The sequence below is a fragment of the Ptychodera flava genome, chromosome 13, assembly GCF_041260155.1.
Source record: "Ptychodera flava strain L36383 chromosome 13, AS_Pfla_20210202, whole genome shotgun sequence".
Classification (NCBI taxonomy): Eukaryota; Metazoa; Hemichordata; class Enteropneusta; family Ptychoderidae; genus Ptychodera; species Ptychodera flava.
The window spans coordinates 7,238,192-7,255,373 of record NC_091940.1 but is presented as its reverse complement, the minus strand read 5'-3'; the positions used below and the strand labels follow the sequence as shown (position 1 = coordinate 7,255,373).

The following is a 17,182-nucleotide window of genomic DNA, read 5'->3' as shown; positions in this document are numbered from 1 at the left end:
TTTTCATGTCATGTGACTTCAGATTCTTGCGCAAAAGCATTGATTACATTTGATTTTCAACTCCAAACTATTTATTCTCATGCGCAATAACGTATCAGCATCGAACTCAGACGTAGGAAAGTTGATCATGGCGAACGTGATGAAGAAAAAGAATAAAACTAAAAAGAAGCCTGGTAAGTGAATATTCTTATTATCGTTGAGTTGTTCTCGTTTATTTCCTCTCCGCAATTAATCTTTTTCTCTCATGCTGTATGATCTTAAAACAACGAAGAAATCAAAAAATCATCCTTCGGCCCTTTCGCAAACTTTCCCAAATTTTCACTGGCTGGGTATCGCATTAATTTTTATTACAACATCAGACAAACGTTTTGTCTATAGTGGATTTATGGAAACACGGCTGTCATATCATGTACAGACTTGGAATAAAGTTTAAATCGATCAGTTGAATACTCCAATTTGGTTATCGTACTCCATGCATTCCAACATTGCATCAGAAGTACAGTTTGATTACTTGTTCCCACATCGTCAATGATTTTATTGCTAAAAATAGCTATTCACCCGTGTACAATGACAGCAGTATGTGCTTTGATGAGGTTTAGTTTCAAATGTCCGCATGCACGTATCGGTCCGAGTAATAAACACGATACGTTTCTCAATTTTCAATCTTCTTCACTATTTCTTAGTTTTCGTGTTTTGTAATATTTTACCACTTTACCCTTTTTTATTTTTTTCGGAACATTTCTCCATTATCTACGAGATCAATGTCAATTTCACACAATTTTTCATCACATTGTACTCACGTTCGTAATATAGAAACGACATCGACTTCACCAGATGATGGTACTTCACAGGGTGCATTTGGCATACGACTAGACACATCACAAATATCAGGTATTTCCCATATTTGTAGTTTTTTAAAAAAAGTAACAGTTATCATAAAGAAACTGTGGCATCGATACTGTTTTACCTGGTAGTTGTAAAGTATTGTAGAATAATATCTCGATAGACATGCTGAATAGTTCTATTATAAAAGCTCTTACAACCATATACATTTACACATTAATTGATTGTTTTCTGATAAACGTACAATTACCGGTATATGTCTCATTTAGATCTTACACCTTTGGAAGTAACTCCCTCTAAAAATGGTATGTCTGCCGAAGTAACAAATGCCACACCTTATGATTCAAGTCAAGTATCAGGTAAGCTCTTAAGTTCAAGTATGAAACCTCAAATTGTAGCCTCAGAAATATCCTACCACGACCATTTCATGTTTGTCACAAATATGAATATGATAGTCTTCTAACCCCCCCCCCCCCCCCAGTTTTTCACATGTAGGAATATTCTAACACTGCAATTTATTACTACTACTTTGCATTGTTGGCAGACACCGATCTTGAATTAAATATGCATCACTCCATAATGAAACATGCCTGAGCCCATTAACCTTCAAACCTTCTACAAAGTTAATTTGTTGTAATCTTCACATTGAGAGCACTTTTTGATTCAATTATTTAATCATTTATGATCATCCCAATTATCCTGTGTTTTCATATTCTGAGCTATTTTTGTAAATACTTCAAACTATCACATTCAATTCCAACAATTTCTTTATCCTGAAATTATGGCAGTTATCTCATCATTTGTGTCTTACAGCTATGGACACAAGTCCATCTCATCATTCCAATGTGTGTTCTGAAGCTATATCTAGCTTGTCATGTGACACTCCTCTAATGATAGGTATGTGTGTAGCATAATTTGCACTCCAATTGAATGAAGTGGCAGGGACTTGTCAGGAAGTGTTGATAAGGATTTCCTAATGAAACCATTACAGAAACATATAGAACTCATAGTCAAAATATGTAGATTTCTGGGTGTAAAGTCGGTAGATGAGTTTGTACAGGACCTGTCAAAAACTCAAAAAAGTCACTATTCCATTTCTCTTTCAAACTATACATTTTCTAATAAAAACCGTTACAGTTAATAAACAGAAGAATCCCTATATGAATCAGTGAACTAATAGTATCTGCTTGCTACATGTATAGACATCTATTTTACTCTTGAGTATCTACTTCATTTCTATCTAGATGAGCAAGCCTCATGTGCTACAGCCCGTCCACCGTCAAAATCTGCAACAGGAAATCTGCTGTCAGATGAGTTCCATGATAGGGCAGATGGTAACACTACAGCCACATCATGTGGTAACCCTTGTGAAAGACGACTCTTCAATGCAGGAAATGATACAAGTGAGTATTATCACCACCACCACCACTACTATCATCATCATCATACAATCATTCTCATAAAATCATCATCACTATTATCATTGTCATGACAACTACTGTCTCTATCATTGTCACCACAACCACCATCATCATAAGTATCATCATCATCATCATCACCATCACACCAACTGCATAAATTGACTGCCTGTTGGGGTTCTGACATACAACTGAGAATCAGCATAATAAAAAACATCTTTATGAGGTAATCTGGAGTTGAAAACAAAGAAACATGGCTATCACTAATAGATCCCGTCATGTCTTTTGTATAACACTTTACCAATACTTTCTGTATGATTTTTGGTCAATCAAAAGTAGATTTAGTTGTAATGTATTCATCTGTTCAGTGATTTCCATTTCAGTTTTCAGAACTATTCCCTACTGACGTAGTACTTTTAAAAAATGATAACCAATGATATACTCTATGCATACATCAGTGCAAAAATGATACACCTTCTGAATCACAACATAAAAATATACCATCTACCATACAAATTTAACCCTCTCAAAGTCACATTCTCCCACCAAATTTTGAAGCAATTTTTTTCTCATATTTTCTTTCATTTTTAACTGACACTATTCCCCTTTTGAGCACAAATGTATAGCATGACTCATTGTGGATTTTGGTTAAAATTACAATGATCATACATACATCATCACATTACAGCATATAATAAGCAGACTATTTTATGGAAGATGAAAAAATTGACAATGGCACTCAAAGGGGTAATCATTTCATCACTTTCTATGCACTATACAATCACAGCAATTATTCTCAGTTATTATATGTCAACTTTCTCCCTTTTTTCAGGTCCACACTGTAAAACAAGAATAACCACCAGCCTGTGACACCTGAAGAGACCAGGGTAACTGGATATGTGCACAATTTGACATCAAGTACAGATAACAGCCGAGTAGTGTGCACCATCCAAAATTCCTTGGACACTTACGTCAGATGCATATCTTTCAGTGCACTAAAACATCGACATCAACTGCAGCATGCAGCAGAAACACATCAGCCTGTGACACTACATAACATAAAGTGGCAGCCATCCTATGTAAAGTTTGATGAAGAGGAAATCTGTCTGAACTTAAAGTCAGCCATAAAAACTGAACATTTAGCATCATTTCCATATAGTCCTCCACAGAAAGTCTTCACTGACTTAAAAGATGTTAGCACACAGAGAGAATATGCCAAAATAAACATACTTGGGACTATTATAGATGATGAACCAATAAAGTATAATGTTAAAAAAGACAAACCCGAGTTACCCATGCAAGACAAAATAGTTTCGGACGCAACAGCCTCTGTTAGATTGGCAGCTTGGGGTGGTTTCACCAGCACTTTACAAAAAAACTGTTCTTATTAAATATGTAATGTGTCTGTACGCTACTTTTTAGGCAACAAATACCTTTGTACATCTTATGACACGACAGCAAAACAAGTGTCTTCAATACCAAATATTTATACAACATACACAAATCCTAACACAAGTACCATACTGAGCAAGCCAACGTTGTGTTCTCTATAACCAAATCATTTTCATGTCTCCAGCCTTCCTGCAAGGCTACAATTTCAATACCAACTCCAATGCCCTCTTTGATCAAATGCACTAAATGTAATGCTTCGCAGGTCACCAGTGAAATGACAATAGCATTCACTGGATTCATTATCACCACTATTGATGGCAGAAAAACAACCTTATCGTTTACGCGATCATCTCTTGCAAGCTACATTGATACAATCGACCACTGTGCTTACAATTTGTCTGGAAAAAACCCTCATCAGGTTCTTTCAGCTGACAATATAACCTCTACAATACTAACACATGATGGCCTGTTCGAGATAGCATATGATAATATCACCAACACGTACGATTTTATCATTTACCACAAACTAATACATAGGATGCATGGGTGTTTTATCCTGACAAGTAATCTTGCACTGACCAGTCATATAAGCAGTTATTTCACATTCAACTTCATGGTCTTAAAGTATAATTTGTACTGGTCTTTTCAGTCTAGAAATCTGAAATTTTCAGAGAGTTCTGTGATTTTGGTCACCTTGATTGACAATGTCAATTTGTTCACCTGAAGATGTGTGTTACACAACTGTGCACATGACCTGATAATATTCAAAGACAGTCAAAACTAAAGACAAACTAAAACTTTGCTGTCAGAACGCTTACAAAACTGGTTTGGAATAAACCGAAGATTAATTGTCGTGTGCCTATATTTAGAATGTATTTTTTACCATAGAGTTGCTTGTGATTTGCTGCATTTTTTTTTGTCCATTGTCATCTCAAAAAACAAAAGATTTCAGCCTGGCTGATTCTCCATCATCATCCTTGATTTCTTCTCTTGAACAATTGCTTTGCATTTTGTATGATAAGTCCTTAACCCACCGTTTACATTTGTTCAATTCATAGTTACTGGTGATTTCACTATTTTTATTCCATGTGCTATTTTCCCATATATATATATTTTTTTGGGGGGGGGGGGATGTAAAAATCTTGAAACTTTTTACATTTGTAACGATGGACCTCTCTAGACCACAATATTATGATGTTGCATAGATGGTAAGATATTTCAAATGTAAGTGTTGTGTGAATTTGAAACAATGTTATGAAAGGGTAATAGTTAAATAGCTTGTTTGATTGATTTGCTGATGCTCTTGTACTTAAGATAATCTAAATCTGAAACAATATATTCAACCTTTCATTTATCAGAGTTTTCCCACAGTTCCAAAGAAATCAGCCAATAATTTGCATAAATTGTACAAATATAGACATGTCTTCACATACTTTGAAGTTCCATTAGCTGTTAACAAACTAATACATAGGATGCATGGGTGTTTTATCCTGACAAGTAATCCTGCACTGACCAGTCATATAAGCAGTTATTTCACATTCAACTTCATGGTCTTAAAGATCCATTAGCAGTAATTTTTGGTCACCTTTTCTTTTCCATTTTATTTGTTCTGAGTATCATCTTCTGCTTCTGATTTCAATCCTGTGATTTGAATGATTTCAATTTCTTCTCGAACTCCTCAGCAGTCAAAGTGCTTTGCATTTTAGTATGATACGTCCTTAACCCACCGTTTACATTGGTTCAAATCGTAGTTACTGGTGATTTCACTATTTCTATTTCATGTGCTATTTTCCCATTTTTTTTTGGGGGGGGGGGGGAGGGTTGAAAATCTTGAAAATGTTTTTACATTTGTAACGATGGACTTCTCTAGACCACAAGGTTATGATGTTGCATAGATGGTAACATATTTTCAAATGTAAGTGTAGTGTCCATTTGAAACAAATGTTCATGCAAATTTCATCGTTTGGTGTTTACCACTTCTTAAATGCTTTATACTGTGTCAATGTAGATGTCTCATTTTAGTTGATATACTGTCTGTGACACTAGGTATTACATTTGCTAAATACAGTCAGTGCATAATAACTGACTCAACGACTAGTCTGGTCACCTTTCTCATTCAACTGCCTCTAGACTTGTTCTATGCTAAAGAGTAGTAACGTCACCTACGTACTTTTGTGAATCTCACTGTCATTGGGCCATAATAACAAACACTATGGTTGAATTATGTGGCTTATCTTTTATATTTTGGTACTTGTTCTCTTTAATTTTCCTTTTATTATTAGATTTTAACAAATTTCTCAACATGATATTGTGATATACTTAACTAGAATAAAACCACTGCCATGTGCTTGTAAAGTTCCTGTTCAGTAAAAAATTGCTATGTCCACAAATTGCTGGTTACAAATATCACAAGAAATCAAACAATAGTTCACATGGATTTTGACCCATTTTTACTGAGACCAACCTAGTGTCTTCTACTCTGTAAGCACTTTGACCATTAATGTATACTTCACATGTTCTTGTCAGATGAATCTTACCAAATACAAGTCCTATTCTTAAAGGCACAAGCTCTACGATTTTTAAAATTATTTTTGGTCATTTCAGTTTGAACCAAGAAGTATTTATGTTGTTGTGCTAACCAAGTAATGTAAAATGGCCAGTTACTGTACTCATGTTGTAAAGCGAACAGCGTCTTTCAGACATATAAATCTTTTGATAGTTGCAACTTAGAAAATGATGGTAGACTCTCCTTAACCGCCATTGTGTATTTTGAATAGTATTGACTGACCTTAAGGCATGAACTTCAATCATCTGAAAGGCCATCAACTTTTGACATACCAAGCCTTTATACAGGTCAAATTTCTTAATGGACAGAAATGATGTTTGAGGAAAATTGGAGGATTTTTTCCAAGCAAAAAAATTTACAAAAAAATGCAGAGCTTGTGCCTTTGAACACAGCACAGTAGCTGTACAACTATAACAAGATCACACAGTAGCATTCCCTGAAAATACAGTGTTCTTGTTCCTGCTAGGGCTGTGTAAAAAATCATTTTATTTCTCACATTTCTAAAACGACGAAATGATAACAATGACAACCAGCATCCTTACATAGTTTTACAAACCCATCTCACATTCATGATGTAACTCTTTATACATTTGAGTATCAAACTTTTGTAAATTACCCAGAATGCTAATATCACACCTACCCTTCTAAGATCCCTTTGGTGGATATTTGTTTATCTTTTATTCTTGTTGTAAACATGTCTGTAGAGTTGTGTTGACTACAAACATTTACTACAGTTTATTTTTGATTGCCAGTTTAAAATGTCTTTAAAGTTTGCGTTGACTAATAACAAGTCTTATGAAAGTGATTTTGACTTTATTAAATGTGTTTTGAAAGTGTTTTTATGACTTGAGACATGTTCAATATGACTTTGTTACAAGTTTGTCATAATTTATGATGACAATAAAACTTTACTTTTTCAATCTTGTCTGCTTGCCTTGAAGTATAGTAACTTTGAAAATACATTCATTACACTTATCATGTATTATACTCATTGGTTGAGCCAGACATTCACATTAACTGAAATATGTCACCATATCTCAAGATGTACTCAAGCAAACATGGTACTTGTGCATAGTATGATTACACTGTCGCGTGACTATGCTATTCAAGTTTGGTCAAATTTCACATTCTTTCCCACTGCACCATCTCCCTAATACATACTGATGACCCACGGTGTCCACTCAAGTCTCACTTTGATTTATTGTGTCAGAGGTCGAAAAATGGAGAGTCAGGCAGGAATATTAATTAGCAATGAAGACATTTATTCAGCATATCAGGCATTGAAAAAGTCTAAATTGCAGCTGTCTGTAAAAAATGTAGCTAGTGCTTTAAGGGAGCAGTTGCAAGCCATTGAAGATGGTGGTGCCCATGACGTAACCATCTATAAAAAAGCTAAAAAGGTTTATGAAACAGTTGTTAAGCTGAATAGTAACAGACAGGAAGCAAAGAGAAAAGAATATTTGGCAAATGTCTTTAATGTTCCTCGTCAAGCTGACATAAACCAGAATGAGGGGAGTGGAAATGAATCAGTACCACACCAAGTAAACATTGTAAATGAACAAAATTGAGAACTAAAAAGGTTAATCAATGAGATAGAAGATGACAATGAAGATTTAATTCAGCAACTCAATGTTTTAGAGGCAAAGTATGATGATTCTTTGAGAGTAATGCAAGAATATAACCAAATATTAGCTAACTTAGATCCACAAATACAAAACAGGGAAGAACTGAAAAATGAATTAGACAGTCTCAGAGCAAAGTACAGGGAGAGGTCAGAGGAAGTTGATGAAATTCAAAGTAACCTTATTGAAGTCAGGAGAAAGAAAAATACGAAAGAGTTAAACAAGAAAATCAAAAGGAGAGATACAAAGATTAGAGCACAGAATGAGAAAATAAAAGAGCTTGTGGCTGAAAAAAGAGCAAAGAAAAAGATGCTTTAGAGTTTAAGCAACATCTAGAAGAGAAAGAGGTTGCTCTAAATGAGGCACAGGTTAAAGTTGAAATACTACAAACAGAAAAGGAAGCTTTGAGAAAGAAAGTGTGGTACAGGGATTGCATGAGGAGCCAAGCTAGTGAAGTTGTTGCAGAAAAGGAAGAGCAAATTGCACGATTAGAACTTGATATGAAAAAAATTCAAAAAGAAAAGAATCTAATAGAAGTAGAACTAGCTCTGTGTAATGATGACGAAATAATATCATTTGAAGATGGGCATTACACTCATGAAATACGTGAAGTCATCATGGATTTGTTGACCATGCATGTGTCCACGAATCAAGTCAACGGTGTCATAAACACAGTACTAAATAAACTTGCAAAGAAAAATGTGGCTAGGCTGCCATCTAATTAGATGCAGTGAAATCTAGGCTTCTTGTTGAGGCAAAACACTTGGCCCATGTGCAAGTTGCTGAAAAAATGATAAGTTGTGGTGAGCACTACAGTACTGGCACTGGTGGCCATACACTTCATGGTGATGGCACAACAAAAAAACACAGAGAGTACCAGAATTTTCAGGTCACATTGAGCAGTGGCGAATCAATGTCCATAGGTTTATCAGAGCTAGCTGGTAAGGACACAAACAGCATATTTGAAAATTTCAAAGAAACAATTGATGATATAAATGAAGCAGGACTGAGTACTGAAGATGGTGCAAAAAAATTGATTGCAACCATCAAATCAGGGCCCCACCAACCCAACCTTAATTCCAATTGCAACAACTCCGCCATTCAGTTTTACCTGATGTTGTCAAAAACTTTGATACTCTGTCATCAGATGTGAAAACTGAGCTTTCCGAAATGGGCAATTTTTATTGCAAAATGCATGTGGTTGTCAACTTTGCTTCTGAATGTAACAAGACACTTAAAATTTTTGAAAACATAACATCAAATTATCAATCCAAGCATGCATTTGAAACTGCAGAAGCAGGTACTGTACGGCTAATCCGAACTGCTGTGAAAGCATTCCATGAGGGTGGTTCAGAGGAGGCTGGAGTTGGCTCATACTTTTTGTCATTTTTGCAAGCTGAAAGTGATAAAATGTACTTGGTTCCTTCTGTGGAAACAGATTTAATATTTTGTTCTACGATGCTGGAGCACTTTATTATCATATTTCTCATATTGAGAAATTTCTTCAGCTATGGCCCAACAAAAACAGGTTGCTGCAAGCTGTTTCTGAAGACCTCTCTGTAAAATCACATATTGCAGGTCTCAGGGCTCTTGGCTTCATTGATAAATTAATTACTGGCCCATATTGGCGTCTCATTGAACAGACACAAAGTGTTCTAGACTTAAACCCCTATCTGGCGATTCTGCAAAATAAACTTGAAAAGTGGAGTTCCGATGCTAGTCTCCTGTTGGAACAAACATTTGTTTGGGCAGATGTTGAGGTCCACAAAGATCAGGTTTATCAGGCTCTTTTCAGAGATGGTGATCTGGAATTGGACCAGATGACCATTCAGTGTCTGGAAATGTTGTGTGGTTGCATGTTGCTTATACTTGAGAGGCAATGTGATGACCAGTTGCCAGGCGGCAAGTATGCTAGCCCGTCAGCTGGTCTGAAACAAAGTGCTAGTTGTGTTCCCACAACTAACACGATCTCTGAGAGGGATTTTGCCATGCTTGACATGCTGCTTCCATTCAAGCCTGCGAGTACGTTGGTAGCGGTAGAGGCACAAATAATGTGGTCTAATAACAAAACAAAAGATTGGTTAGATAGCAAGACGACAGAAGAGAAGGAAAAACTTCTAAATGAAGCACGAAAGAGTGTGAATAAAGCAAGAGAAAAATATAAAGCAAGACAAGAAATCGTCAAAGAGAAAAAACTTGAGGCTCTTGTTGAAGAAGAGCGACAGTATTCTCGCAAAGTTGCTCTAACAGATAAAATACAGACAGTGTGGAAGTCATGCACAGATATTGAAAATAAGCTACAAGGCCTAAATGAAAAACAACAGAAAGAATGTCTAACAAATCAAATTTTATTTCATAAAGAGGTGTTAAAATCTTAAGGACCAAAATCATTATTCCTTTTAAGTACAACTGTAAATAAGAAACGAGAAATGTTCGGTGTTGCAAAACTTAAATCAAATATACATGAAATTCTGAAACTGAATGCTGTAATGTCAGTAGACATGGAAACGGAACATGACGACGTAACTAAGTCAGCTGACGAAAGAAACATTAAAGTAACAGCAGAGAAACACAAACTAGCCACAAAGATAAAGGAAGCCAGAGAAAAAAGAATCATCAAGGCACAGAAAAACAACTACCAGAACTAGTACAAAATCCGTAAAAACTGATTGGAAAAAAATCAAGCATAAATATATTGTAGACAATGATGCTGGTTTTCAGGAAAAGTTTTGGGAATCAACAAAACAAACAAAGATAAACCCTTAAAAACAATATACTCTGTAAAGTATGAAGATGATGATGATCAGTGGAATTTTGACTTGTTAAAAGACTTGAGGGATGGTGACCTCATGATCTTTTGAAGTTTGAATGTTTGGTAGGTGACTAGTACAGGAATGACATACATGTATCCAATGATGCAATACTCATTTAATCAGAAATCATTAATTTGCATAACAATTCGTAATTAGGATATTGTTTTTTTATTATTTGAATTACATGAGTAAAACTTCAATCAGGTTGTTTTACCAATAATTTCACCCCAAAAATTGACAGACCATCTCTAAACATATCCAGTGCTCTCCAGAGCTCAGAAATAACCAGGGGTGGCTAATTTGCATAACAATGCATTATTTACATATTCTTTTGTTTTGATAATGTATTATTTTGTTGGGCTATTAACACATGGATAGACTTCTTCAAAAATACAGGGGTGGCCCACCCCTCTAAATCCCCTCGTGGAGAACCCTGATATTCCTTGAGAAGCCTGGTGATATTTATTCGTAACCATGGCAACTGAAAGAAAATAATAACTATTTGAGGTTAATTTAAAATGTTACCTAATTTAGATCTAAACATGTATGTTATACTGATATAAAAGGGTATTCAGTGTGTAAATAATCGTTGTCTGTTGATATTAACAAAAATTTAAAATGAGCAATTTGTTAAAAACGGTTTCCATAGCAACTGTTTGCTCAAAAAAAATTTTAATATTTGGAACATTTAAGAGATGACGTCATTAGCGACACCTCCAAGTTTCGTTTGAATTGCTCTTAAAATAGCTAAGATATACTCATTTTTGCATTAAAACAACCTGTAGAAATATCTTAAAAGGGGGCATATTGTAAACAATAGGATTAGTGTAATGTTATGTAACCCTATTGTCAAAATACTTACCTAATTTATGCCTGAAAAAATAAAAATTAGCGTAACTTGCTTAATTTTTCATCAATTTCGATGGGGAAAAGACTGAAATGCATCTTTTACCCATCTTTGTCTAAATATAGAAATCTTTTTGTAGTTTAAATAGGTCTTCATTATTGATGGAAACCCTAATGACAGTGTGAAAACTGAAAATCCAAGAAAAGCACGCATGGCAGCATGCAGCGATGGAGTTTTGATGTGGCGCGGGATGGAGATCGGGAAGAAGGGGTGCTATTCCGGCGCTGCCATGTGTTAGAATTCACAATTTTGTAATAAAATACCACATGACTATCAATAAGTTTGTTTTTGTCTAAAATGTACCTCCAATCTAAACCTTTTCTGTCATGATAATTGTGATAGAATGTCGAAACAGCCTATGAGTCGCGGTTGTTTTTGACCGATTTTGCACGTGTCAACGCAGTGCAGTGATAGAAATGGACGACAGAGACCAGTAATCTATAAAAGATGTTTTCGTTTTCTGTGATTATATTCTTGTGAATTCTCATCAATATTCTAATATTTGATGTTGCACGACTGAGGAGATCGATGATGTTCATTGTTTTCATTTTCCGTGATTGTATTGTGAATTTTCATCGAAAATTATGATGTTTGATTGCATGACGGAGGAGATCGCTATGATTTCCAGAAGTGCAAAATTGATGGAATGAGAGTTGAAAATCCTTGATAAGGCGTCAAAGTTGTCTAAATTCCGCTGTGATGAAGTTATTATAAACAGTGTTTTCACGTTTGTTGTATAGTAATCTGATGCTTTGTCACAGTGTTAGCCAATTGTTTTCTGGATTGTGTGAGATGACATGCATGATTTCAAATCACGATTTGGGGTGGGGGCTATAACTTAGAAATAACTTTGACAGAAATTTTTTCTCAAACGATTGTGACAGTTTTTAAAGGGTTATACACTGCAATAGTTTTGTTTTAGGTGTTATTTTTTATTTACTGTTGTATTATTTATTCATTTAATTAAAAAGTGATTGCAGATTTTTTTAAATTCTTTCTTGTAGAATACAATAAAATACCAGTTTTAGGGTGTTAGTTTGCATCAGATCACTTCTGATTTAGTGCAACTAAATGTTTATAAGATAACATTGGAATGGTGATAAATACATAACAACAAAACTAATGGGAAGTACATTACATCAAATATCTGTACATGTGCTAGTATGTTTTGCACCTTTTAATGCCATCTCCCTTTTTTCTTTTAAAGAAGAAAACTCTGGTTATGGAACATTCCTGAATGTAGATACCTCAGAACGACATTAACCTGCCGACTCAATGTTGTTGTCACTTCCCGATGTGGTGCTGATTAAAGTGCTGCAGAATTTGATCTTGGAAGAGCTGCTGCAGTCTGTATGTTTGTGTTGCAAAAAACTTTATAGATTTATAAAATCTGTAAGTGCTCTTTGGAAAGATATTGACTGTGACCATCCAATTGTGGTAGATGGACAACAGATTCTGGATATTTTGCAACATTCAGTGCAGTTTCGAACCTTTTCAATACCTTATGCAGAGGTTCAAGAATCGGTAATTGGAACTGATTCACTCTTTAGCGAACACCTCTCGCGGTCCCGCTGTATTACTTACCTTGACCTGACTGGCTGTATACTGTCAACATTGACGTTTCTTTCTTACCTTCTTAGTCTAAGGGTACTCATTCTTTCTGAGTGCAAGAACATTTTTCAGCACAAAGAGGATGCAGTCTCAATTTCATGTTGCAAAGATCTTCAACACCTACTCATTGGGTTCACCAATGTCTCTCCTTCTAATGTTGTAAGCATAGTATCTGACTTACCTTTGCTGTGTAACTTGGATGCACCTGGTATTAAGTTCCAGCTTGATAACATTCTTACCATATTGAATAATACTTACCATAGACTTCTGTACTTCATTCTATCATTGGATACAGATGATGTAACTTCGGATCAGTTTGATACTTTAATCCTTGACACATTCCCAGATTGTATTATCAGTGTGTACCATACAAACTGACCTTCAAAATGCCATTCAGGATGAAGCTCAGGTGCATGGAAAGACTGTGCAGTCTTACAGACAAGGAAGGGGACCCCAGTGACAAGCCGTTAAATCAAAATGTTAATAAAGAAAATGTTAACAGTTTATCAAGGAAAGCAGTAGATATGAGAAGATACAGACAGGAACTGAAAGCAAACCAGGAGAAGTATCACGCGTATAAAGAGAAGAATCGTGAAAGATTAAGAAAATACAGAGAAAACTCAAGTGAAAAACAAAAAGAAAGGCAACGGGAATTGACAAGACTCAGAATGAGGCAATACAGAGCTCGAAAAAAGTTAGAGCCACTACTCAATCCAGAAGCAGGCATAGCTAAAATGCATCCATTCACCAGACTAGATAAACAGAAACAAGAGAAGAAGAGAGAATACTGGCGAGAAATGAAAAGAAGAGAAAGAGCTCGTATGACATCTCAGAAAAGAAGAAGAATTAGAGAGAAAGATGCTTTGATGAAAAGACAGAAGCGTCAGGAAATGAAGCAGGCAGAGAGAGCTAAAGAAGGGAAGATGAACAAACAGGCAAATAAAAATTCTGGGTATATCAAGGACTGTACGAGAAGAAAAGCTGTTCATAGAATGAAAGCACGTCTTCCAAGTTCTCCCAAAAAGTACGCAGAAATCGTACAAGGGCTTCTTACAAATCTATCTCCAAAAAAGAAGGCTGCAGTACAAGCTTTAGGGTTAGCTTCTGCAAGGGAAAACAGGGAACTTGTTGGTGTCTGTAAATCCTTAAGATCAACGTTCAAGTCGCTGGACAAGAAAAGCCTAGCTCGCAGAACCTTTCTCATGGCTCTTGCGAAAAGCACTAAAAACAGGTACTGTCTTAAGCGAAGAGTAAGTCATCAGCTTGGTATACGATGGCAGACTTTAGTTAAAGCCTCATCTATCACCACCTTGGAGCGGAAGCGCAGATCTGATAGTGTGTCAGGTATTGCAAAGAAATCAATACATGATTTCTACATACGTATGATGAACAACGAAATAGATGCTTTGCGAAATCGCGAAATAACGAAATGACAACATTTCAACAACCCCCAAATTTTTTCTTCAATAAAATCTAGTATTTAAACAATGTCCGTGACCGCAGCAGTTGGTTTACTGGGTTTAATGAACGGATTAGGTATGTAATGGAATATTTTGAAGTGACTTCAATCACGGTCGAACTACAAAGTGATACATGGCGAAATCATGGGCCGCCATGAAAATATCAGTATGAACACGTACTCCCACAGTCACTACAGTACCTGTTTAGTCAGGGGAGTTGTGAAGCTTCACAAATCTCTCTCGAAATAAAGCCATAACATTTTGGAATTGAGGTTTTTAATCTTCAAACACTAGCTGTCGAAACGCAGCTATCTGTTGGCGGTGAGCGTGCGTAGCTATGCGGTGGCAGGGTTGACCTTTGATCCGCAAAGCTCTGCATGCATGGCAGGGCACAGGCGACCCAATAAGTATTACTGAGTTTTTCACACTGTTTTCTCTATCATTTTCTCTTCTTTCTTCATGCTCTGAATGATCGGAATAAATAAAATAAATGGTTTATATAACCTAACCTAGCCTCCGTGACTCTTTATTTATTTTACACTCCATTACAAGGACGTATATCTCTCATACACACATGCTGTAATTAATTAGTCAACACAACTAATTATGCTAATCCGTGGACTTATCAGGGATTTTACGGGTTGATCAACAACGCGAAAGATAGGAATGGAATACTAAAACCTATCTTTCCGATGTTGACCAACGTCTGATAAGTCCATGGATTAGCATAATTAGTTGTGTTGACTAATTAATTACAGCATGTGTGTATGAGAGATATACGTCCTTGTAATGAAGTGTAAAGTAAATAGTCACGGAGGCTAGGTTAGGTTATGCATGGAGGTAGTACCTCCATGGGTTATGTAAACCATTTATTTTATTTATTCTGATCATTAGGGGCATGAAGAAAGAAGAGAAAATGATAGAGAAAACAGTGTGAAAAACTCAGTAATACTTATTGGGTTGCCTGTGCCCTGCCATGCATGCAGAGCTTTGCGGATCAAAGGTCAACCCTGCCACCGCATAGCTACGCACGCTCACCGCCAACAGATAGCTGCGTTTCGACAGCTAGTGTTTGAAGATTAAAAACCTCAATTCCAAAATGTTATGGCTTCATTTCGAGAGAGATTTGTGAAGCTTCACAACTCCCCTGACTAAACAGGTACTGTAGTGACTGTGGAAGTACGTGTTCATACTGATATTTTCATGGCGGCCCATGATTTCGCCATGTATCACTTTGTAGTTCGACCGTGATTGAAGTCACTTCAAAATATTCCATTACATACCTAATCCGTTCATGAAACCCAGTAAACCAACTGCTGCGGTCACGGACATTATTTAAATACTAGATTTTATTGAAGAAAAAATTTGGGGTTGTGGAAATGTTGTCATTTCGTTATTTCGCGATTTCGCAAAGCATCTATTTTCGTTGTTCATCATAAGCCATTTCTACATACGTCCTGATGTGTCTCTTCAGTTAGCAGGGAAAAACACCGTCAGCAAGAAAACATCTCTTCAACGTCATATTCTAAATAGATCATTGAAAGATGTTCACAAGCAGTGGTCGCAGGAAAATCCAGCAAGTAAAGTAGGACTTTCCAAGTTCTGTGAGCTGCGGCCCAAAAATGTGAAAGTTCAAAAACACCGAAAACTTAATCAGTGCTTATGTGAATATTGTGTGAACATTGAGTTAAAGTTAAATGAAATCAACAAATTGGCTACAAGATTCAACTTGTCAGAAGTCAGAATAAATAGTAAATATGATGCGATGGAGATTAGTCTTTGTCCAAAGGAAGCTGAAAGCAAATTCCACGATATAGGCTGCATCAACAGAAGTTGCCAGAAGTGTGGTGTTTGAGCGAGTGAAAGACAGACTGCTGCCATTATCAGTGACAGAGACTCAAACGTGTTGGCTAAAATGGGAAAGTGTGTCATCAGATGGATCAGACAAGAAGAAGAAGTGCCTGGTGAGAAAGACTGGCACAACTCAAGAAATAATCAATGAGCTGTTAGAAGAACTGGCCCCCTTTTCACGTCATTTATTCATTGCTCACTGGCAGTACTCACAATTCACAAGTATCTCAAGAAACCCCTCGCCAAATATGGCAGTGCTCTGCATGGACTTTGCAGAAAACTACACATGTCAGCTCCAAGATGAAATCCAGTCTGCACACTGGAACCATACACAAGTGACTATTCACCCCGTGATTGCATATTACCAGGATGGTAATGGTAAGGTGATGCGAGAGGCCATCCATTTTATTAGTCCCCGCGGATGAAGTCTGGCGGGGACTTATAGATTGGGTCCCGTCCGTCCGTCTGTCCGTCCATCCGTCCGTCCGTCATCAACAGTTTCTCAGACACTGCTGAACCAATTTTGTTCAAACTTGGCACAAAGGCATAGCACTATGACCTACAGATGCACGTCGATTTATTTTGTGATACGATCCAATATGGGCGTGAGGCGGCCATTTTGTTGCGATTTTTCATGTCTTTGGACCATAACTCAGACATCCTTGAGCAGATTCTGTTCAAACTTGGCAAAAGGCAAAA

The 17,182-nt window shown here is 36.4% G+C and overlaps 1 protein-coding gene across 1 annotated transcript; it reads left to right on the top strand.

The window, feature by feature from the left end:
- Positions 1 to 359: 359 nt before the first annotated feature.
- LOC139147278 (uncharacterized) lies at positions 360 to 3,339 on the top strand. The gene is made up of 5 exons (XM_070718308.1): positions 360 to 891; positions 1,113 to 1,202; positions 1,657 to 1,740; positions 2,088 to 2,246; positions 3,094 to 3,339. Exons 1-5 carry the CDS (start codon positions 762 to 764, stop codon positions 3,129 to 3,131), a joined length of 501 nt encoding a protein of 166 aa, XP_070574409.1. The 5' UTR covers positions 360 to 761; the 3' UTR covers positions 3,132 to 3,339.
- The last annotated feature ends 13,843 nt before the right edge of the window (positions 3,340 to 17,182 follow it).